The sequence below is a fragment of the Nematolebias whitei genome, chromosome 6, assembly GCF_014905685.2.
Source record: "Nematolebias whitei isolate Nwh7 chromosome 6, NemWhi1, whole genome shotgun sequence".
In the NCBI taxonomy this organism is placed as follows: domain Eukaryota; kingdom Metazoa; phylum Chordata; class Actinopteri; order Cyprinodontiformes; family Rivulidae; genus Nematolebias; species Nematolebias whitei.
The window spans coordinates 38,287,958-38,312,374 of record NC_056503.1 but is presented as its reverse complement, the minus strand read 5'-3'; the positions used below and the strand labels follow the sequence as shown (position 1 = coordinate 38,312,374).

General features: G+C 41.9%; 1 protein-coding gene across 1 annotated transcript in view; it reads left to right on the top strand.

The window, feature by feature from the left end:
• Positions 1 to 24,417, top strand: part of traf4a (tnf receptor-associated factor 4a) — a 41,857-nt gene that overhangs the window by 13,202 nt on the left and 4,238 nt on the right. Inside the window, exon 2 of the mRNA XM_037677589.1 lies at positions 19,042 to 19,093. Within this exon, the coding sequence (XP_037533517.1) occupies positions 19,042 to 19,093 (52 nt within the window). The remainder of the gene's footprint in view (positions 1 to 19,041; positions 19,094 to 24,417) is intronic.

Sequence of the window (24,417 nt, the reverse complement as noted above, 5' to 3'; positions counted from 1 at the left end):
GTGGCTCCACTATGAGTCGGACTAAAAAAGATCCTAATGAGCCCACATTGTGAGGATTGAAAGGGTAATCTGCATACGTATCTAGCTTACCTCAGCTTTATAGCTCGAACACTCTCTGTTCTTTGAATTGAGAAAGCTCCTCGGATGAGAAGTGAAACGTCTTCTGTTACAAAATAAAGTCCAGTTGTTTTTGTCTTGAACTTTTTTTGAATTGACCATGTCCTGGTTGATTGACAGTCTTCACCAGCGTACACCTTTTATACAGTTCAGGCGTCAAAACGTTGATATATTTGTCTTCTTTCACTTAGCGTGTCTCTCTCTTACAGGACTTGTGGTTTTCTCTTAAATCTCCTCAGAGTGCTGAGAGATCAACTCACTGACCCATTATTTGAGCTCAGATTCTTCCTGTAAAGAAACCAGATGCGGTCTTTTTAACTTGTATTTTTTATTATTATTTTTCAAATAAAAAACATAAACTCATAGAAGTTGTGTGTGATCAGCAGACACTTCGGTTAGTTACAGTTCTGGAGGGTTTTTTCCCAGACGATTTAAGAGCTTTTACTTGAGGCTATTTTCCACTTTTCGTTTTTGTCCTATTAAGAATGCTCTCAGGGAGTGAGAGTCACGAGTGTGTGGTTACCACGGTGACCTGCTGACTTCCTTTTTATCTTGGGTTTCTCTTTTTATACAGTTTACACATCGGAACGTTGGCATTGTTTCAACTATATTGATTGCAAAGAAGGGTTTTATTGGAGAACGTTGTTGTTTGGTTGTTTTTTTGGGCACCCGGCGATAATTCTCCAGATAATTTTTATTCATGTCAGTATGTGATAATTACAGTTTCCTTTTCTCAGACTAACTTCCATGGAAGAGCATGATGTCACAACTTTGCATTCCTTGTTACTCGTGTGACAAAGCAGAAGCTTACGGGGATTTCTGAGGAACTCTGCCACAGAACGTTGCAACATTTAACGTTTTAACTACGAGCGCTGAGGTGGTTTGGATCAGGACGTTTTCTGTTCGGCTCTGATGTGGGTTCAGAGGTGACGGGAAGGGCTGTGAGCAATCCCGTGTCCAAGTCTGACAAGAGGACAGCTGGAGGGGAGCACTCGCTGCCGAGGCACCTGTCCTCCCTCAAAGACCCCTCTGTAGAACCGGAACAGGTGTCAGCAGAGCAGCTGAGCCCTTCACTGGAAGGGAACAAGCTCTGAACTTATTCATCCAAAGGGGCCTCCGTCAGCGTTAAGGTCATTGCCCACTTGGCCTTTTTCGTTCACTGATGAAGGCTTCCTTCCTCCTCTCTGGAGCCCGTGTGTTTACTCTGACAGTCCTTTAACCAAACCGCTCAATGCCTCCGTTGTGTTCTTAGGATCCTGCTCGCACCTCATTTCCCGATTTGTCAATACAGCATTAATGCCCCGAGCCGCTTCCTTCCTCCCTCTGAGATCCTGTGAAAGGGCGTCGCAGGAAGTGGATCTGTCAGGTGCAGCTTCGGACGGATCTCTTACCTCATTTATGATGAAGACCACATCTGACCAGGTCCGAGACGAAATTCTGTGAGAAGGGAAATGGGGTTTTAGTGGACTTAAGACAAACTGTTCACTTGATGTTCCCTGGAGCTAAAGTGAATATCAAAGTTGAGTCCCCCCCACCCGCTCATCTTTGTTTTAACTAATCTACATTAATGTACAACGCTTCCAGAAACACATGTTCTTTGTCAGTTGTTTTAAAGCACCCAAGTTTTTAATCCGTTCTTAAAGGGATATCTACTTGCACATATTGGCTTTAACATGTTGTTATTTCTCCTTTTTATTATTGTTATTATCTGTTCTACTCAAAGTTGTTGTTTGTGACACTTAAACTACTAATTACTCCAAATCTATATATATTTATTAAATCTTTCACCGAAGGGCATCGTTGTGATGTTTAATTTATTAGCTCTGGAGCTAACGCTACATATATTGTATTTACATCATTTACCCAGAATGCATTGTAGCATAATAAAATGGCAACGTCCGTGTTTCATTAATTAAAAAAAATGTATAAAAAAACGTAACAGCGTGCAGTATTTTTACGGTCTTGTTTTTATAGCTGAAGTGATTGTTGATCAAACAGGGTCAATTGTTCCGACAAGTCGAGGATCCATTTAACAAAAAAAAAAAATTCATTACCATGACAGAAAGCATCTCCATCTATTTTACTAATTTCTTCCTCTCGTTTGCTTCAACACTTGACAGATCTTGTAATTCGTCTCATTGTTGCTCCTGGCAACAGGGGCAGGTTTCAGAGCTCGTGCTGGGCAAACAATGCAGCCGAGGCGTTTTTGAAACAAAGGAGGCGATTTGACGTCAGCTCCTCGCCGAACAAAGAGAGCTGCATCCACGGAGCGCCGAACTGGCCGACTACAGGAGGCGCAGCGCACGGTCCGTCACAGGGAGGGCGGCGCGCCGTCTTGTTTTGGACTTGGTCACGTGGCGTCTTCGCAGACGGTGACTGATAAGGGCAGCCTGGAGCCAGAGCACGTCTGAGGTGTGACTACAGCAGCTGATAACACGAGCAGGGCTTGTTTGTATTTCCTGAATCAGTCCATGGATCTGTGTGTGTTCACCTTCCCTCCCGGTTACCATGGACACAAACGTGTCGCCTCCAGCGACGTGCAACTCCTCGCAGACCTGGTTTACCTCCCTGACAAATCAGGGAAGAGAAGCTTTTGCACTCGCAGTTCAAATCAGATGGAAGTTCGGCTTTACGCAACACTGCTGTGTCGTAACCAGGAGAAAGGTTCAAGCGGCGATGGGACGGGAAAGTTTCCTGTTTTCAGGCCTGAGAGGAACCTGAGTGACTCACGACCCGTCAGACTCACAGCTGATCCTGACGCTGCGATAAAACGCTGAATCACAGCGAGGCGGGCCACTCGCCGACTGGGGAAGCTCTGCCGCCTCGAGTCTACACCTTGTTGTGTTTTTTTTTCGTAAACTTCCAGAAATCCTTGTGATCCAACACTTGTTCGGACGGTTTTACCAGCGTTAAGAGTCGTCGTGTCGACCTGTGAAAACTACTGTAAGACTAAATATTCCTGTAGGGTTAAACTTTGTCTACATTTACTACGATAGATGGGGAAGTTTTCTCATTTTTCCAAAGGTGTTCTGCTTTGATTGGAGCAAATAACTCTCCCACTCATACGACTTGATGATGATTAACTCACTGCTGCCTTCTCACACACACGGCAGGTCGGAATAAAAGTGTGGCTTTAGTTTTACTGTGTGAGCTCATGAACAGTTTCTGTTACCTGAGCTGAACAAACATCTCACTGAGGTGCTGAAATCTTTTTTCTTTTTCTCCATCATAAAGTTTAAACATGAAAATGAGCACACGTCACGTGTCTAAAGAAGTCTGCATTAAATGCACTTCAAAAACACAACTTTAACTTAAGAGTTGAAACTTCTTAAATACATTTTTGGAGTTGATGTTCAGGTGTGTCCTCTCGAATGTGTGAGCCACTTTGGCTTTTCAGCTTCAGTCATTTTCTTCAACTATTTAATCTCATGTTGCTCCTTTAAACTTTTACTTTCAGGTACTTCTCAAATACTTTGCTTGCACTTATTATGGGTAAGAAAATATTGTAGTCCCTCACTTATCGTGGGGGTTACGTTCCAGGTGAAATTCTGCAAAGTAGGGATGTTATATTTATTTTAGTATTTATATATTTGTTAAGGTTTTATTAACCCTTCCCACACTCTTACAATGTTCTAAACTCTCTAAACGCTTTAAAAGAGCACTGATACTACTGTTACTGAGCCCCGGGGGCGGGCTGGCCATAGCGGCTCGGGACGTGCTTGATTATTTTAAATAAACAATCCATGCCTCTCATGTGGCTCACTCTGGTATAAGACAGACACCCCACCCCCTCCTTCCTTTTTCAGAGGCTGTCTGTTGCGCGCCCGCCTTTTCTATGTCTCTGGGACACGATGGGGAAAGACAGACCCCACCCCCTCCTTTCTCCTTCTCTGCTGTGACAGACAGCTTCAGAAAGAGAAAGGAGGGTGCGCAGATGAACAAATATGGAATACCGGAGAAAATGCTTAGGTGGAAAAAAAGAGTGACTCCGTTTAAAAAGAGAGCGAGAGTGGATGCGTGTGGTTGAGTGCGGCTCGTTCAGGTATAAGACAGACCCCTCCCGTTCCTCCTTTCTCTTTCTGAGGCTGTCTGTCACAGCAGAGAATGAGAAAGGAGGGGACGGGGCGGGGTCTGTCTTTCCCCATCGCCAATCGTGTGTCGTGTACAATCTTGTGTTGAAAACCCACGAGTTTGCGAAAGTCGAACCGCGAAGTATCGAGGGACGACTTATCTCATTTTAACCAAATATACTGCCTGCCTACACAAGCTAACAATTTGTACTGAGTGTCTTTTCGTGTCTCACTGACTCCTGTTATAAATCAACTCTTGGGCAAAACAACATTTATACCTTTAACGCTGTGATAACTCAAATTTGAAGTCGTATATACAAGTTGTACATTTGGGTCTTGAACAAAACTCTTCTGAGCTGCAAACTTATTTGTTGTTTTGATAAAACCAATCAAAATCTTTGGTTTGACTTTAGATTCCTGTCGGTGCTCAGGATGAACTGTGGTTAATTTCTTGACCTAAATGATGTAAAAAATGTTGCCTGCATCGCTAACCCTCTGCGGCAGCTTTCTGAAAACATGTCGATGTAAACAAAGCTGCTGTGAAGTGTCTGTGGATCGTCTGTTTTCAGGACCTAACGTGAACCGTCACTGTATTTTAGTCTGACTGAAGACAACGTGTTGTTCTTTTGTCAGTCAGTAAAGCAGCAGCTTAATTAAAGGATGGTGAGAGATGCTCTTTGGATACACAGCAGTCTTCTTTGTGCTGGGCTTTGGCAAGGAGAGAGACCTCTTCGTTGCGTTGCAGTAAAACGTGATTTATGCCGAGACCAGCTGCTCATCCTCCTTTATTTTGCTACCATTAGCTCATGTGTCTATAGATGCTGCTACATTGTAAAACTTGAGCTCTAAGTGGCCTTTGATTAACGTCACACCTCTGTTGGCCAGGCCCAAAATAAATTCTCTTTAAAATTGATCTGTCCCTGTTGGCCTCTGGGGTGGGCGAAACTAATCTTGGTGGTTTTAAAGCTCATAAAATAAACCGTAGAAAGCTCAAGAGGACATCGGTTCACAGGAATGATGTGCCATTAGCACTAGCTTACAAATCTCAGGAGATTTCTCATCTTCCACAGGACTGGACAAAAAGGAAGTCACTTATTGAAAGGGCGGCACAGTGGTGCAGTTGGTAGAGCTGTTGCCTCTCGGCGAGAATTGGGCCTTTCTGGGTGGAGTATGAATGTTCTCTCTGTGCATGCGTGGGTTTTCTCCAGGTACTCCAGTTTCCTCCCACAGACCAAACACATGCATGTTAGGCTGATTGGTAACTAAATTGTCTCTAGGTGTGAGTGAGCGCGTGAATGGTTGACTCATTTGTCTCTATATGTCCCTGTGATGGACTTGCGACCTGTCCAGGTTGTCCCCCCGCCTCTGGCACAGTGACTGCTGGGTTATGGGCACCAGTGACCTGAAAAAGAAAGGTAATGGATGGATGGAAGTTCATATTGAAACACAAAAGTGTTCATTTTTTTCAAATTTTATTGGTGATCTAATTATGAAAAAAACATCCTTCGTGGGATTTCAAAACATTTTGTGGTGTTGAATCGCAAAAAAAATAAAACTTAAAACTTGGCTGATTGGTGTCTATTTCTAGACTGCAACACATTGACGCTTGAACAGGATCTATCATGATACTTTAATCCTAACTTAATCCATTTTGATGTAACGAAATGTTTCTGCATCGAGTATCCCAACTAATCAGGCCAAGTATGTCAAAACTGAATGTTTATTATAAAAGAAAAGGTTTATCCCTGGATTTACTGGGTCTTAACCTCCTTAACACTGTTAACCATCTGTCAGATGTTCTGACCATAAAGAATGGTAATAAGATTTGTGCCACGTGTTTAGAGGAGATATGATTTGACAAGAATATCAATACCAATTTGGCTAAATACGAAGCTAACACAGTTTGCGACTTTGTTTAATAAAAGCAGATATTTATCATTAGCCCGGCTTTGTTCTGAAGCTTTTGTGTGGATTAAACAAACGACTTATTAGGTGTTTAGCTTGTAGGCATTAGAGGCGTTAATAAGCAGATTTTAAACTAATGCGAAGTAGCAGCTTCCTCCTGTTTGCAGTTTTCTGGTAGCTTTTATTTATTTGACAGATTTAGGTATGCTAATTTAACAAATCAGCAAAAAGAAGACTTGTTGTTGTACTCTGGCCTAAAACAATACATATAGTGTGCAACTTAAACAAATTTAATCTGACATCACAACTTTTGAGCTTCCATGTTGTCAAGCTATGTGCTAGGCTAAGCTAAAGGCTAACTGTAGCCTAATAAAGACGCAATGATATTTATCTAAATAAAGACAGGTGTTAAGGGCTAGCCTGGCTTTGTATGAAAACTAGTAAAGATTGAATTAAAATTTATTATGTGGTTTGTTAGGAAGCATTAGAGCCAAATAAAAGGCAGATTTTAAGCTGAGTCAAGCTAACAATTGCTGTTGCTAGCGTTACTTAGTTTCTGACTAAATATAACAGCATATTATTTTTATTTGTCTTAGTAAAAGCAAAGCTAGTTTTGTTTTAAAGGTGCTGTAAGGATTAAATGAATAAAAGGTGGTCTGATAGAAAGCATTAGGGATGTTATAAAAGTCCCTTTGAAACGAAGCCAAGCTAAACATTTAATTTTAGTTTTAGTCTGATAGTTTTTAAAAGCGATTTAAAAGATTCTTGAATAATTTCTTTAGCTTGATTAGTATATCTTGATAAAAAAAATAACAGTATTTATAAAAATGTATTAGTATCACCAATTTATCTTTATTTAAAACTAGCAGCTCGTGTTCCTAGTGTTTAGCCTAAGCTAATCGTTAACTCAAGACTTATAAAGAGACAATGACGATGGGTTTACCTAAAACAATGATTTTTCCTACATGTATTCATTTTTAAGGCTTGTGGTCGTGAAAAGCATTGTATATAAAACAATGCAGCTTAAGAAATCTCTTTAAATTGATCCTCTGTTTGTTAGCGAGCATTATTCTTTAATGCATTTTGTCACCGCAGACATCACACTGATTAAAAATGCACGGCGTCCATTCTTTCTTGCTTCGACAGACAACTCGTACAAAAGCTGGAAGCACGTTTCTGCTTTCACACCTAATTTACATTAGTGCTGTGATTTCACGCTGTGCATCTCGAGGATTGTGACTCCGGTGGCTGATTCATTAAAGCTGCTCAAAGGAAAAACGAGTGACTGTGTCTGGTGCTGCCATATGCAAACAGTTGGCGAGCATCTCTCCTTTCAACGAGCCATGCTATTCTTTGGCAATCTCAGATCCTCCCATTTCATGGCAGGCGTTCACCAGCTTAGTGTAGCACCTCGAATCCAGCCACTGCCGCTTCGATAGTTCTTTCAAGCAGAAACCTGCCTTCTGACGTGAAGCTAAAATTAGACCAGCCATCTGTGATGTAAAACAGCCAAAATTTACACGTGCATGGGAAAAAAAAACCCTCCTTTTAAAGCAGTTAAGTGCTTCCATTTGTTGCCGAATAGCACAACTGTTTTGATCTTTTGCTGCGTTTGAATCCTCATTTTTGTGTGAAAGTGAGTAGTAAAACGGAGAGTGGGATGTTTCACACCTAACACAACCTTGACGGCAGCTTTTAGCACTTTTCCACAGACCAGCAGGTCCTTCTCACGTGTGTGGCGTGGTAAAACAGGACTTTCATTGATTTATAAATGAAGTCCTCCACAAACCACTCTTGAACCAGATCAGACGTAAAGGATCTCTTTAGAAGCTTCCTCTTCCTTTCATGTGTGAAATGTGGGCCCTCGTTTGCATGGGCGCCTCCGTTGTGGTGGTCTCGCATTTTCGCCGTGTTCTTCGTGGGTGTAGGTGTTCGCACTCATGCAGGCATGAGCTCATCTCCTCGATCAACCGTTGGGACTCTTGTCAGCCCTCCACCCAGATCAGCAGCAGTAAATGAAGACAGAACGCCCTAAAAGATTTTATTACTTTTGCTGCTTTAGTTGTACAAAAGCCATCTGAAAACTGTGACTTTTAACTTTTAAACAGATATTAGGTTGTTTCTTAGTTTTGTGTCATGCTGGTTGTTGTCTAACATTTTAATCAGAGCTGACCAAAAAAAAAAAAATCTTAAAAATGAGTGGGAACGATTGTAAAGTTGATACTTTTGAGGCTAAAGAGGTTGTCACACAGTGACATACAGCTTCAGTGAAATGTTAATGTGTGAGAAATAAGAGTCAAACAAGCTGCTGTAAGTTTTCAATAAGTTGCAAGAACGCTGATATACAATGGCTTCAGTTGTTGCTTTCCAATGCCAGCCTAGAATTCGGTACCTGCACAAAGTTTTCAGCGCATACCAATGTGCTGCTGATAAGATAAGCTACAAGTATGTTCCAGGTAAGTTATGCACAAGTTCTCACACATTACATGTAAGTTACTCATAAGTTGACGTACGTCAGAAACCAGTTGGGCAGTTGTGAAGTGTACAAGCAACTTATATCAACCAATTAGCAACTGACTTCTAACTTATCAGAAGTTTCCACAACCTACACCTTTTCACCGTATAAGTCGCAGTTTTTTGCATAAATTAGCTTGACCTGCGACTTATACAGCGAAGCGACGCATTTGTTTTTTCTCATCTTTATAACTCAATTTTTGCCTGAGATCTGACGATTTCATTCATTCTGACATGGAAAATATTGAACACTACTATTTTCAGCCACTAGAGGGCCCTCGACTAATATGGCAAGCAAAGTCTCATTAATAGGTAAGAGTGGCTATTAATGAAACACTTGGCTTGCCATACAAAGCCACCTTCGTCTCACTCCTGCCTTTCTCCGCACCGCCCAGGCAAAATGCAGCTGATTTTACTGTCAAAGTGTATTTATTAAGGAAAAGTTAAACTGAGACACACCTTCACTATAATTTCGAGCAAACAAATAATTGTTTTTAAGTGCTAATCTTGTTAAATTCTTGTTAAAGTCCTCCCGTGCACGCTCCTGCAGCCACCATTTGGCAGCCAATCGATTTTTGGCACAACACCAGCCCACATTTCCAGGTTGTCAGCGGTGACTCGTAACAAACACGACGCGTCAGCGGTGCCGCATAATACATGCAACTTATACGGCGAAGTAACGTATTTGTTTTTTCCCACTTTATTAGACATTTTTGGAATGATGCAACTTATACGGCGGCAAGTTTGGTAGCTGACGACCTTACTGAACATGTTTAAAACTTACAGCTGGCAGGTCTTGCCAGTGTTTTAAGCTACAAATGATGAGCATCTCAAAACCTGCTGGATCCATGAGGTGTAGAGGTCCACAACTATCACCACGGAGATGGAGGATCCTGCTGCAGCTTCCTTCATCACAGATTGGGTTGATTTCTCCGAGACATGTTGGTCAATGCAAAATTACTGACAGGGTGCAGAGAGCTGCCCTTTTTATATCTGATGTTGCATGATTGTTGCAACACGCTCCAACGTGCACTGCATTAGTTCAACATGTTACACTAGTGTTGATCATAAACTCTGCATTAGTCAAAACCACTGACATAAACTTGTGTAAGTTGTGTATAAGCTATAAATTATAAATAGGTTATTCAAAGGTTATTTATATTTGTTGAACTCATTAGCATATTTGTCCAAAAGAGGCTTCCAGTTGATTTGTTTTTGTTCCATCTGTAGAGGATGCCAACGTGTTGGACAATAGTTTTAGTGTTGCAGGGCCTTGAAGGTATATACATCCACCAAGTCCCTTTGCTTTAAGCACAACTTGCTCGTAAAGTACCAACAATACAACGTACAAGACGGGGCTGCTGCCTCTTCAAGGAGCTGCTGTACGATAACAACGCGCATGAATCATCCATTCGTTTAATGCCACGCTACGAGAATCCACTGCAATGATTTTGCAACAGAAGTCTTGCGTAACAGCCAGACCGTAAGAACTTGTACGAACCGACTAACCTGGTTAAATGAAGGTCTTATTAATATAATTGGGGTTCCTTAAAGCAGAGTTAAGCTCACGAGCTGCTGCTGTTGCCAGCTTTGTAGATCCCAGCAGTATGAGACACTCATATTCACCCAAATGTTTAACGGACTTTGATTTTATAAAACGCCAGCTGTGACTTAAGAGGAAACCTTTAGTAGATGATACCTATAAATTCATAAAGTTAACCCGGAGCCGACCGAAGCTCTGGATTAGCCCTTCCTAGTATAAACATGCCCACGCTGATATGGACTCCATGTCACAGTCCAATCATGCTGATGGAGGACGACAGCGCCGGGGGATTATAACTAGTTGTAAGCTCTGCCTACCCTCCACTCACACTTAAGAGTGGATTATAGCAACACGCAGGCTTCCCTTCAGCTTGCAGATGGCTTCTCCTCCTCCTCTCTGACCCCTCGTATTCACCCATCCTTCCTTCCTCTCTCATTTTTTATTTTACTTCTGAATCCAGCCTTCAAGCAGGTGGCTTTTTATTATCTACAGTTTGCTTTTATAACCGTATGTCTAAGCTGCCTTTATGGAAATATTATGACTCATGCTTCCTAATCGCTCATAAATCCAAACGGACTGACTTCACCTCTTGAAGGAGGTTAATTTGATCCAGGAAATGTGGACTTGTTGTGAGAATAAACCTGATAAAAATACATATAGCTTGTAAATGTGACCCCATGAGGAATGGCGCAATGTTGCGTGTTTTCTACTTTATCTTTCCAGGAATAAGGTCTTTAGGTCTTTACATAATGCATCCTTCTGGTATTTTTAACGTTATGTAAGCCATAGAACTATTATTGTCTGAAAATTTAAGAGTTGATCCGTACTATAAAACTTTATCTAGCTACTACAAGCTTTTCTTTTTGGAAATAAAATCCACCTGAAACTCTCCGAACTAGCTTGCGGATGGCTTTAGCTCACAAACGTCCACACAGTTAGGTGACCCGCACACAGAAATGAATATTACATAAGAGATGACGGCATAAGCAGCGATGTCCCCAGGTGTTCTGCTCCACAGCGTTTGTGGGGTCAGAGTATTGTCTCCATGTTGGCACAAAAGCAACAGCAACAAAAAAAAAAAGTACAGCATCAAAATCCAAAATGCCTTTTATTCTGTTTTCGTTGGCAGCGACGCTGCTGCTTGTAGTAAAATCCTCCCTTTAATGTGTATTTTTTTCTATCTTGGTCCACGCTCGGTCTCTGCGAGCGTTCCATGGGGTGCGGGAGGCGAAGCCAGGGAAAGAGGCCAGACATCCACCCACACACAAACACACGCTGCTCGTAGTGCCTTTCTTCCACTTGCATCATCTTTTTTTCTCTTTGCCAAAGCAATACGACAAAAATAGTCGTCCTTCTCCTCAATAAGGAAACGAAGCACGGAGAGGTTCACCTGCTACAGATGTTTGAACCACATGAATGTATGCAACGAGCGGTTTAATTTTCCGCCTGTCTTTTCAGAGTCGCGTGTGATTTATCGCTGATGAGCATGACCTGCAGACTGTTGGCTATTGTTCCTCTTTATGAAACGGCTGTCGGAGGCCGTTTGAGGACGGCAGGAAGAATTTAGCAGGTGTCAAATTCTGGACAGTGATGCTCCTTCTACACGCAGCTCAGACCCCTTACGTATTTGTAGACTGTAGAACTGCATTAAAAATAATTAATATCCTCTCTTTGCATCAAATTAAGAACATATTGCAAGTTGTTAATATTATATGGAAACTATAACTTTTGTACAGTTTGTTGTCAATCTGCTAAACTTCGTCACATCACCTGTTTGGTGAAATAAGATCAGTTAAAACTGCCAGATTTTTCCTCTATAAAGCAACAAAATGATATATACCCTGTGCTAAAACAACAACAAACAAACAAAAAGTCACGTAGAAGTTTGACCTTAGAATTTGCACCCATTAACTGGTTTAGATGCTTTGCTCTGTGTGGAACAACTGTTTGGTGATACGTAAGGAAGTCGTTCTGCAAGATATCCGCTCTTTTTTTTGTTTGTTTTGTTGTCAAAGAAAGTTTTTGAAGTTAACCAGACATGTTCTGATCTGCAGCCGCCGGCTCCAACTCGTCGACTTTCTCAGCTTCTCAAATAACAATGGCTGTTTGAGCGTTTTACCTTTTTGCATGAGACAAATGAAACCGTGACGTAAATGATAAAATGTTGGTTTTGGAGTGTGGTTCTGTGGAATACGTATGAGCAGTCAGTATCTAATCTGTAATCACAAGGTTAGAGTATTTACTTTTTTTAAATAAGTTTTGATGGAAATTTACTTAAGAAGGTGCGCAAGATCTTTTCTGTCTCCCAACGAAGAGAAAATTAGACAAAAGTGCTTTACGTTAGCAGATTTACTGTTGATTGTTTTTACTAAAGTCACGTTTAACGAGATGCTTTGTTGCCTTTTTTTTTACGTTAAACATCAGACGTTGGACACACGGTAGACATTTAAGCAGTTCATACCTGGTTGAACAAAGCTGACATAAACAACGACAGAGTTTCATCGCTGCACCACCGCTTCACACATACTCACCAACTCAGCTCTGTGACTACCATTTGTCCTGGCTCAGGGGTGCAACAAGCTCAATCCACAACGTGCCCTTTTCATGACTACTGTATTTTTCGGACTATAAGGCGCATTAAGTGAAACAAAACAGTCAGATAAGTCGAACTTTATTCAACTCATTCACAATAACTCTCAACATTGTTCAGTTGTAACATAAAATCGGTTCAAAGTCAGTAAGCACAACCAGAATTCATACATAACGCTCACCTGGTTATAAGGCTCACTGTCAATTTTTGAGAAAATTAAAGGATTTTAAGTGCGCCTTATAATCTTAAAAATACGTTACTAAAAATGTTTATTTTGAGCTGTTTTAGATGGGAAGCACGCTGACTGCTCGTCGATACTCCATTTTGAATCAAATCTGATGCATTCCTTCTGTATTTGGAAGATTAACTATTTTAGTTTTTCCTTTTTAACTTTGGGCGACAGCCTAAAGTTACCCAACACTCACAGGATGACTTTGACTTCCTGTTGGGCTTTACACAACAAACAAAGTCGAGTTTATACTCGACATAATCTCCAGAAAACCTCAGGTGTAGACAGCTTATTGTGTAGACATTAAGTCCCGCACAAGAAGTTCTGACAGCGTCACTCAGTGCTGACGCCAAACACACAAGTCCTCGTTCCACCAGATGTGTCATCGCACACCGTGGAAGTAGACACCGCTCCTCCCTTTTTCAGATAAATTAGGGCTAAATCTGCCGTGGGCGAAGCGTATCCGGTTCCACAGGTAGAAACACCTCCCACCCTCACTGCTGTTACTCCTACTCTTTGTCATGAGGATGAGGAGTAGAGCAGCTCCTGCTGCCTGTCACAGGAAGCCGTTTTCACTGAGCTCCGTCCGTCGGCACAATAGTGGGTGGAAATAAGTAGGTCAGTTTCTGGGGGCTACCAGGACACCTTTGGGCTGTTCTGTTAACAAAACTGCAACGAACTTGCGTTGTGCAGATGTCAGTTTAAACGTTTTATGTGAGCTATTTTCAGCGCTTGCAGCAGAAACGCCTGACAGAAGCGCTTCTATTTTTATTTGGAAGGAATTAAAACAAAGAGCGGTTGGTTTGACAGCTGCAAAAACAGAAGAATGAACCGTTAAATCTTTGGAGAAACAGTCAGCTCGGCGCTGTCTGTCACACGACTTATTTGTCCTCTCGACGTCCACACTGATACCAGTGAAGAACATGCTGTGCACACGGTGTTCGGATGGAGCTCAGGCACTTTATCTGCTGTTCTGGCGTCACGTTGTAGAGGAGAACTGGAAGATATGGGATCAGTGACAAGTGAATCTATCTTCAACAGTAGACATTTAGCATTTTTTAGTATTAATGTATAAAAATATTAAAAGTACTTACAGTTGGATATTTGTATGAAGATTATTATTATTAAAAAAAATAGTTTGAAAGTTGGGGGAAATCGTAGCTTCAAATCAGCAGTTTGCTAAGTAGTTGGGCTCATCTAAGACTACACTCGCACTGCAGGTTATAATGCTTAGAGATAATATATTTGCGCAGTCGTTCACGTTAAAATTTAGTTGCAGCTGCCATTGGACTCCGGTGTGAACGTTCTACGGCCTTGAAGCGACACGCCTGCGCGGAAGAAGATGCAACGCCACCAACGCAGCGTGTTGTGTTTACAGAAGTAAATATGGATGCTGCACATGTTAGCATGTGTGCATCAATCGTGACGTCGACGTTATTATCTGCTACGCTTCGTTTTGTCCAGTTTTTTGCATTTGATCTTGCCGCTTCCTATAGAATTGCACTTGTAGAACAGGAAAAAAATAAACTCCAGTATCAATCCCATCATGCTAGAACTGAGGCGATGTAACACGGTGGTATGCCTCTGATATTATCAACTGTTGGTGTAGATTCTCAGTCGTCCAGGACATAACAAATCTAGAGTGTTTTAAATAGAGACGAAGCAACTGGACTTCTGTTCTGTAGCTAAAGATGCGCCGAGTTCTAAGTTTTATACTGCATTATGTTGGCATTCGTGCTTTCATATGTCTGGATTGATCCACATAGCCCTGCCTTAAAGTTGGATGCGATGCAACATAACCATTCAGACTGCTATGTCTGAAAAATATTGCATATGCATCTGATTAGGTACCACAAAAGAAAAAGGCCTGAGTCAGATTAGGAAAATATTTGACTTGTCATGTTAAATATGTCATAAAGTTTTCTGTGAGTCTCAAAGTGAGCAAAAGATTCAGATTCGGGTCACTTTTTCCTGCAGTGTGAATGTAGTCTACATGTTATTAATAAATATTAAATAGCACTGATGAACAGTGAGAGACTGCGACGAAATGAAGACGCACTCTTATTATTATCTTAGATAGATAACTTGTCAACTGGTATTTATAATGTATGTGAATGTTTTTGTTCTGAGATAACTTGTGTTGTGACTTGGCGCTCTGTAAATAAACTGAGTTGTTGCAGACGAGGCAGAAGACGAGTTTTATTCTACAGAACGAGAGGATCGCATGAAGGAAATTCAGACTTCACACTCGAACCAGATGCATTCGAGAAGAGAAAGAAAATAAAAAGAAGTCGTACACTTCAGCTTCCGGAGCAGACCGAGTTTGGTTTCGGGAAGGTAGAGTTTAGGGATTTGTTTGTTAAAATAAAAAAATAAAAAGTTAATCCTTGAAAAGACGGGCAGGTTTAGCGCGGGGCTGAAGATAAAAGCTGGCATTGAGCTCCTGTGGGAGACGAGTGGGCAGTTCAGTCGAGGCTCCCGACGCGTCAGTGACAGGAGTGTGTTCTTCAGCCTGTTAACGGTCTGGCGCTGTCTGCAGCTCTTTTGATTCAGTTTGCTCTGTGCGTCCCTTCAGTCGCACCTGCCGCTCTGGCAAACACAACGGTTTGTTTAGGAGTCTCTGTTAGTCGATAGAGCTGCTTTCAAGGTTACTCTGGGGTCCTGGTTTGTTGGGAGGGTCGTCGGCAACATGGCCTGTATGTGTGAACCTGCAGGCCGGCGCTGTCAGTGTGTGTGTGTGTGGGGAGACACATCCCCCCAATCTGTACCAATGAGATTGAGCTTGAGGGGTTTGTTGCGTCTGCAAGGGGAGGATGTTCTCTACATGTTGACATGCTGTCTGGCTCTGACTTTTGGCCACTTGAACGTACTCGCTTGTTTCTGCAGTGGAGCAGCTGAACGGACAGAAGGAGGGGATTAAATTTTAATGAGGTGATTGTTTTATACTGTATGTAGTCCAGCCTTAAGCTGCTCCCCTGTGACGTCCCACCACAGCACTGAAACATTGATGAATTTCTACCCGGATGCTCGTTGACCAAACTGTGAACGGTGGCAAAGATTTCTTACCAGCATTCAATGAGTCCACAAGCTCATCCTACTACTTTAAGTCAAAATAGCTGTTATGTTATAGTCTGCTCCTAATAGAAAGTGCAGAATGGGTTGAGGAATTATTATTAGTCAGCGGAAATAATCTGAAGTGAACCGAAGTCGTGACCGTGAGCTCGAGCATTCAGTCCTAATGTGCTGTCAGTGAGGCGCGGCGACACAAGTGTGTGCAGGAGCTGGAGGAGAAATCATCCTGACAGTTTGTGACGAGGCTCTTTTCGCCTGTCTGCCTCTCAGATGCGGGACCCTTGGCTGGACGGGGGCCTCGGGCTGTCCCCCGTCCAGAGCGGGAGACCCTGTCGCTTTGTATTCAGTCACGGGACAGGCAGCGCTCTTTCTGTAGCGGTTCCTTTAGTGACGACGACAACGAGCGCTGTAAAAGATTTCACACACGAGATGCTGACTGGACTCTCCCAGCTCCGAATCGATTGACCCTGTTCTGCAGCCCGTTGTGGTTTGTTAATTGGTCTGCAGCTCCCTGCTGACACAGTAACCCTAATGGAGAAGAATTACTGCTGTTTTGTTGTGCATTAACCTCCCTCCTCCACCCTCCAGATCGGCTCGTTTCCCAGCTGGGCAGACGGTGTGAAGTGCACATGTCCTCCCGTTCGGTCACATGTTCCCCGTTCCTCTGGGAGCTGCAGTCAGGTGACGCAGTCAACCAAATTAAAGCTCTGAAAGGCCAACCTCCTGTTTGCACGGCGCTGTCTCTTAATTAGCTAAAGTATAATTTAAGGACAATGCAGGTTAGGAGGGGTTTCTTTGCACAGGAAGTCGGATTAAACCTTTAAATATTAGACAACCCAGAACACCGCTAACGTCTCATGAGAAAAGCTGCTGATTGCCTCATTTATTTGAGGCAAACTTTGAGTGTTGGGATGTTCGATTTGCAGCTGGAAGCTTCAATTCTTTAAAGCAGATCAGCTCTGATTGTTGTTCTCTCCCGTCGTGGAGCGAAAACGCGAATTGGAAACATCGTCCATGTGTCCATCCCCATCTATCCGTTCGTCTTGTGAGCATAACTTGAAAACTAAGGGAGGTACTGACTTCCATTTTGGGGCGTGGCTGCTTCTAGGCTTCAGAAAAGTCACTTTTGAAAATTGGGCTGCCATGTCAACATCCAAGATATCCACTATGTATGTAAACTGGCCACTAGGGATGTGCTATATGGCATAAAATTCATATCACGATATGTATTGTGAAGGGTGGCGATAACGATATATAACACGATATGTTTTTGGTATAAAACTTGCAATAGGAATTTTAAAAAAAGCTTAGGGTGTCCTTTTGCCATCATTTTTTTGAAAACTGCTATACCACAAAATAATCTCAATTACAAAAGTTTCACTACTAGGTCCAGAGAGTTTTTAAATAATAAACAAATCAAGTATTAGGCTTCTTTCTTGTAGTGCAAAAGATATGAAATGTAGTTTTGGCCATATGTTTTAAACAAAAGAACATGTTGTTAATTCTTAACAGTTTCCAGTATTCTCACTTCAGAAATGAACAGCAACGTAGCAGCATTTTACACTGAAAACACTTCAACCCTCTAGTGGGCGTCGCCTTCCGCTTTAAGGAGAGCTGACACAAAATGGCGACCAGTTTCCTCTGTGGCTTTGACCAGAGGGTCTTGCAGTAAAATCACACAACGCAGTGTTCTTTTCACAGATCAGAGAGCAGGTTTCTCTAAAGCTGACCAACCCTTACTTTTAAGTTTTGACGGAAAAAAAAAAACTAACTTTCGACGGAACACAGCGTTTTGAGCATGCATCCGAATACGGTAACACTACGGCAAGCCAGCCGTAGTTAGCTTGTTGCTTCGCTATTTAGCTCTTGAAGAAAATACTTTAACACCACTTAACGCACAGTTTTTAACTCAAAAAAGTAACGATTAAATCTGACAACTCTGATTTTACATCAGACACAGCATTACTGCGGTTAGCCGGTAGAATCTCTATCATAGGCTAAATGTCTATCGTTTCTACCGTTTACCGTATATATCGTGCATTCCTACCGGCCACCCCTATTATTTGAGGAAACTATAGTTTCTGGTTTTATGTTGCTTAAGAAAAAGTAGTTTCCTCAAATGATTGGGGTGTTCGTCAATGGTGGCTACCAATCTATGTAACCACCACTGACGGGGGACATCGGTGTACCGCACATTGACATCAGGGTTGTAGTTTTAGAAGAGTTGTTCAAATGACAGCGGCGCAGCAAGAAAACAGACTGATGGATGCCCTGATGAGTTGTGATACTGCTCATTTGGCTCCTAAACAGGCCGATGAGGTCTGTTTCTCCTCTGTGGCGCCATTGAAACTGCACAGGGGGGCTGTGGTGAAGCAATAATCCATGTGATACTTTAGGCTTTAATGAAAGAACAGAAACTTCTCTCACTCTTCCAGCATCGAATCATCAAATAGTTTATTTTTATGAAACGTGCCTCAGGCGTGAAAAGCAGCTCTTTTATTGGCCGTGTTGAAAGAAACACTTCATGTAAGCTGCAATGCAACTCCGAACATTCCACAAGAAAATATTAAACCAGAGAGTCCAGAACTGTTTGTGTATCGTGAATCAGCAGACTGAGATTTCTTCTGCCTCAGTAACGCAAAACTGTGCTGAAAATATCTTCGGAAGGGGAGAGGATGAAAGAGCAAATGTCATTAAAGTCAGGAGCGCGCAGATCTGCTTCATTGTGCATGTAAGTGTGTGTTTTGTACGTCATCAGCACCATGAGTCAGAGAAATTCTCAGATTAAACGAGAGTCGGAAAAAACACTACAACTCTGGGAAGTGCTGCGCTGCTCTTACAGTCCATCAAGAAAGAGCTGCTGGTCTCTGAAGGTCAGAGTTGATCATCTGACTCCACTTTATTTATTGACGGTTCATTCAGAGATGTCCATAAACTCTCTTGTATTTACCTTGTCCCACATGCTTACAGTAATAACAAGAGTTTTCTGTCTTTGTTGCAGTGAGGGCGTCTTCAAGTGTCCAGAGGATCAGCTGCCTTTAGATTATGCCAAGGTAGGAAGACGACACACTTCTAACCACTCCTGAAGGCAACACCATGAGCAATAACAAGGCTGCAGTCATTTCAGCTGCTGTTTGAGCGCTAAAACTGACTGCAAGTTTGGAATGTTCAGTGTCCAGTGATCTAACCCTAACTCATCACATATTTTGAGTAGAAACTAACATTTTATGATCTAAATTAAGGCACGTTAGCATGCTGTATTTAGCCTTAATAGAGCCACGTTCTGAGGCAAAAGGTAAAACTGATATATTCATCTGTTTGGTATTTATTTAAGGAGTATGCAAGGTTTTTGTTGACTAGAGTACTCCAGAGTAGCTGGTGTCTTACGTACAGTAAACACGTAGACATAAAGTGATTTATTTTTAATCAGTCAAGCTGATGTCTTGTCCAGCTGGGGTTCATTCCAGAGCAGATTTCTGTCTAAAATGTAAACTCAACTCACAAAAGTTGCATCACTTTTCTGTCGTATGGTTAAGAACTGAAAGGGGTGTTTCTGCCTCAAGCAGAGGAGGTGAAGTACCCGGGAGTCTCTTTGCTCGCGTGTGGTTGAAGGATGGAACAGGTATACAGTAGTCCTTTGATACTTCCAGGTTCGACTATCGCAGACTCACTCTTTTGCGGGTTTTCAATGCGAGATTGTACATGACACATTATTGGCTGATTGATGGAAGGCGACCAACCAGAGCATTGTGCTCTGTATCCCGGGCACTGATTGGCTCAGTAACCGTAGCATCAGTCTGTGCTCTTTTGTGAAAATTATTTCAAGCCCTACGATGCCACCCAAACGTTCTGCGCCTTCTAAGGTTCCAGGCCACTGCCCAAGCTCCAGAGAAAGGTGCTTACCAAGGTGGAGCTTCTCGACAGGTTGAAGGAAGGGAGAACTACGCAACTGTTGGCCGCCATTACAGGATCAACGCTAAGGACCGGGCAGCGTGGTTCCCATACAGGAGCACGCCCCCGCTGCTGCTGTCAGACCCTTTCCTTCGAGCTCTTACCCGGTGCAACGCTTGCTATATCAAGAAGGGCAATATATATGAATATATGTGTATAAATACTAAAATAAATATAACGTTCCTACTTTATGGACTTTCACTTATCGCTGGGTTGTCTGGAACGTAACCTCCATGATAAGTGAGGGACTACTGTAAGCAGGAGTGAGGGCATTGCTCCGGTCTGCCATGGTGAAGAAAGAGTTGAGCTGAAAAGTTCCAATCTTCATATTTGATCTTGATCATGGCTGAAAGATCAATATTAAGGAGAGTGGTGGTGCAGAGGTTAGAGAAGATGGGCCTGTGATCAGAAAGTCACAGATTGCCCCTGAGCAAGGCCCTTAACCCCCACCATCTGCTCCCAAAAACAGGTCTCTCTTGAAAATGAGTTCTTGTGACTCAATGAGACTACCTGTATAAATAAAGTGTGAGTAAAAATAAAATAAATCCCAGGCCCTGTAGGGTGACTGGGCTCAGCCTCGGAGCTCCATCATCTGTAGCTCCTGTAGAACGATTTACGAGGTCAAATAAAATTTACTGAGACGTTGTCGTGGTCCGACCTGTTGGTTGTGGTTAGTTTTCACATTGTCTGATTCTCTGTTCGTTCAAGATTCTGCTTTTAAAATAAGCAAGAATAATAACGATCCAAATGCTTCATTAAGAGCTTCAAAGATGAATGAACCACATCTCAGAGGTCAGGTTCTTTATTTTTATACTCTGTGTTGCTACAGATGTTCTACCATGAGTAGAATGACCCGACCACAGATAGGCAGCTGAAGATGTTTTCATGATGCTACCGTCTTCAATGATCCATTTGTGAACACGGACACTTTATTTTGTAAAGTACTATCTCTTCCCCCTTCGGTCTTGCTTTATAATTTGTTACAGCTAAGATTAAACAGGAAGCACTGGCTGCCTTAAATAAATAATTTAAAAGGTTGAAAATGTGATCAGCAGGGACAAAAGATGCTAAAAATGTGTTCAAATCAAATGACTTCATGCCCGTGGAGAAGGACGTGGTTCTACATAGTTTTAAAACACGTCCGAAAAATGCAAATCGCAGTCGAGGCAAGTCGGGATCTGCAGAAACACTTTGTCTTCAGGATCCGAGGAGCGCTCCGAGCATTGAAACCGACATCCTGCTCTGCTGCATCAGGTGTTGACGGGTTAAAAGAGCAGCTGTTTCAGATCGTGACTTTAAGACTTTGCAACAAAACCTGAGCTTTTTATGTCGGTGAATAACCGTAAAACACGGAGGCAGTAAAACTCGTCCGTACCCAGAGTTACAGGCTGCATTTCATTCCATTAAACAGGATCGTTTATTCAAACCACTTCACCAAATCACTCCCAGTCAAGAAGAGGAAATAAATTTCAGCTGTCCTCTAAATGCAGTTAATCAGATTGTGCTAAAGACCAGCTGGATTCAGAGGCTCTGCCGTATTTCAGTTACTGCAACACGTGGATAAGAAACACGAAGGAAGCGTCTGTGTTGGTCGTAGATAATAAGGTGCTCTAACGAGCTGAAGCAGCCGAAGCTTGTGGAACAGGACGGTTTGAACAACGGCTGATGTTCAGGGCTGCACGCCGGACCCGGAGTGATGAAGGCGCCTGTAATAGCAGGGACTCCCCGGAGGAAGGAGGTGCTCCCGGCACACCTGTCAGACATTGTTATTTACCGAGGCTCTCGCAGGCTCACGGTCGCCTGCAAATGAGCCGATCCTGGTGGTCTGTCCCCGTCAGGGCCCGCTGTAAGGTTCGCTGCACACCGTCCTTCAGAAACGTGCACAAACACAACCCTGGGTCGACACAACGGTGGCGCAGTCATTAACGGACCGTACTAGTGCTGCTGCTGGAGTTGTACTGAGGGGAAGGAAAAACTGCTGCAGTGGAAAGAATAAAAACCCCAAGTTGGAGCAAAGAGCCCCCCCCCCCCCACCCCCAAAAAAAAAAAATCTGTCAGGGACCAAGTTATTAAAAGTCATTATTGTCATCTCCCTGCAGATTCCAACACTGGAACAATGAGTGTGTTTCATTTTGCTTAAAGGACTCTTCTTCTTGTTCTTTCTTCTTTCTGTTCTTTCTTCTTCTTTTCTGCAAACTGCTGGCTCATTTTGTGACCATCACTTCTGTGCTTCCCGTCACACAAGCTGAGCGTCCTTAACGGGGACATTTAAAGACACTTGTCTCTTCTCTGCTGTCAGAACAGTTTCAAACCGACTGAGATGAGTTTTGTTATTGAATCAGATTTAATTTTGTTTTCTTTTTTGTTAATCTTTCTCAACATTTTTACAATAGAACTACTTACACATAGTTTGTCTATTTTAGCTATTTAGCCACTAAAACGCTCGGCTCGTTCAGGAGATGGGTGCTACAAGTTATGGTTTTGGAAACTTTTAAAAAAAAATTTAATTTACAAATATTTTTCCCATAGAAATACACTGAGCTCTCTTCAGCTCATTCTCTTTAAGATCAGGTTCAGGAAACTTGTTTAGTTTTTTGTGTTTTAGTGCTTCTTCGAACTTTACTTAGTTTTTAGCTATGTTAAGATTTTAATCAGAATTTTCGGTTCACCTTTGGTGCTTTTAGTTAGCATTTTGCTGCTTTAAATTAGTGTTTTGCTACCTTCCACTTTTAGTGAGCATGTAGCTACTTCTGCCTTTTTAACTAGTGTTTTTCTCCTTTTAGCTTTTAGCTTGTGTTCTGCTTCTTTTAGTGTTTATATTGTGCTTTAACAACTCAGTTTCAGCCTTGTCAGCAAATTCTTGCAGTCATTTCACACTCAACATTCACATTTAATTCTGTCTTGCTACTTTTAGCTAGCCTTTGGCTATTTAAGCTGTAAGCCAACTTTTTTGTTGTTTTTAGATTATGTATCATTTTGGTACATTTAACTAACCTTTTGTTATATTTAGGTTACTTTTTGCTGCTTTTAGCTAATAATCTAATACTTTTAGCTAGCCTTTGGCTACTCTTATCTAGTCTTTTGTAGCTTTTAGCAGATTTTTTTTTTTTTTTTTTTTTTGCTGCTTTTAGCTAACTTTTTAAACCTTTAAGGTTACTTTTTATTACTTTTAGCTTGCTTTTTGGTGCAGTAACTAGTATTTTGCTGGTTTTAGCTGTCAATTTGATATTTTTAGATAGCCTTTTGCTAATCTTAGCCAGTCATTTGCTGCTTTTAGCTTTTAGCTCGTTTTTCCACATAGCTGGTGTTTAATGCCTTTTAGCAGTTCATCTTCAGCTTATTCAATAAAATTAATTCAGGAGGCTTCATTTTTTACGTTACATTTTTGCAGGATAGCATTTTGTGGGAACGCTCTTCGCAGCATGCAGATGCTAACAGCAGCGACGGCTCTTCAGTTTGGCTGCAGAAACGGTGAACTCAGTTCTTGTTGCTCGTTTGCTCAGAGGGCTGCTGTGACTTTTTGAGAAAGTGGCTTTTCTTGTTGGACCAGTGTTGAGCTCCAACATGGGGGGATGGACACTCGGTGCAAAGCTGTAAATCCTTCGGACAGCGAGCTGGGGGGGATTTGGGCAAAAAACTGACTCATCCCAGTCGTTCAGTGACCGAGGATAAATATGTCTTTTCTTCTTCCTTACGTCTTTCTCTCTTAAAGCTCCCATAAACCCATAAACTTCCTTCTTATCACTTCAGAGGCTGGATAGACTCGATGCACTGCAGGGTGCTGAGGGTTTCTTCCTGGAAGATATATCTCCCCCCCTAGTATCAGTATTTTGTGCAGCTCAGAGCAACTAAAAATGTCTTTTTGTCTTCAAGAATACATTTTGCCTTTATAAATGACAAAGTTGTGGTTTTGGGTGCAGTTGAGGATGAACAACAGATTTTTGACTCTTTTTCTGTCTCGTTCAGATCCACTTGGCTAAACTTGTGCCAGCAGTGTGCATGTCCAAGTCCAAAACGCTCTGCCTTTGGGAAACACACTGCGTTAGTAATTAAATCTTTATAATTTATGGATTCTGGCATTAAGCCAACTCCCCAAAGAGATAAAACCTAATGACTGTATGAAAACCGCATTCTCTCATTAACAATGAAATTTTTAAACGGCTCTAAGACTGTGAGAGAAAAAGTCTTGAATAATCTGAATAATAGAGGAACAATAAGAACATACTGAACTCTAAACTGATGTTAGTTTGCTCTTATATTTACAAACTACTCACAAATGTACAAATATATTTTAAGATTTAAAGGGATCTCTGACTATGTGTACTAATTGTCCTTAATATGTTGTTTAGATAAGCTCTGGCGCTAATGCTATTAGGTCTGTAGCTAAAGTCATTTTATATTACCTCTGGATTGAACAGTATTGGAT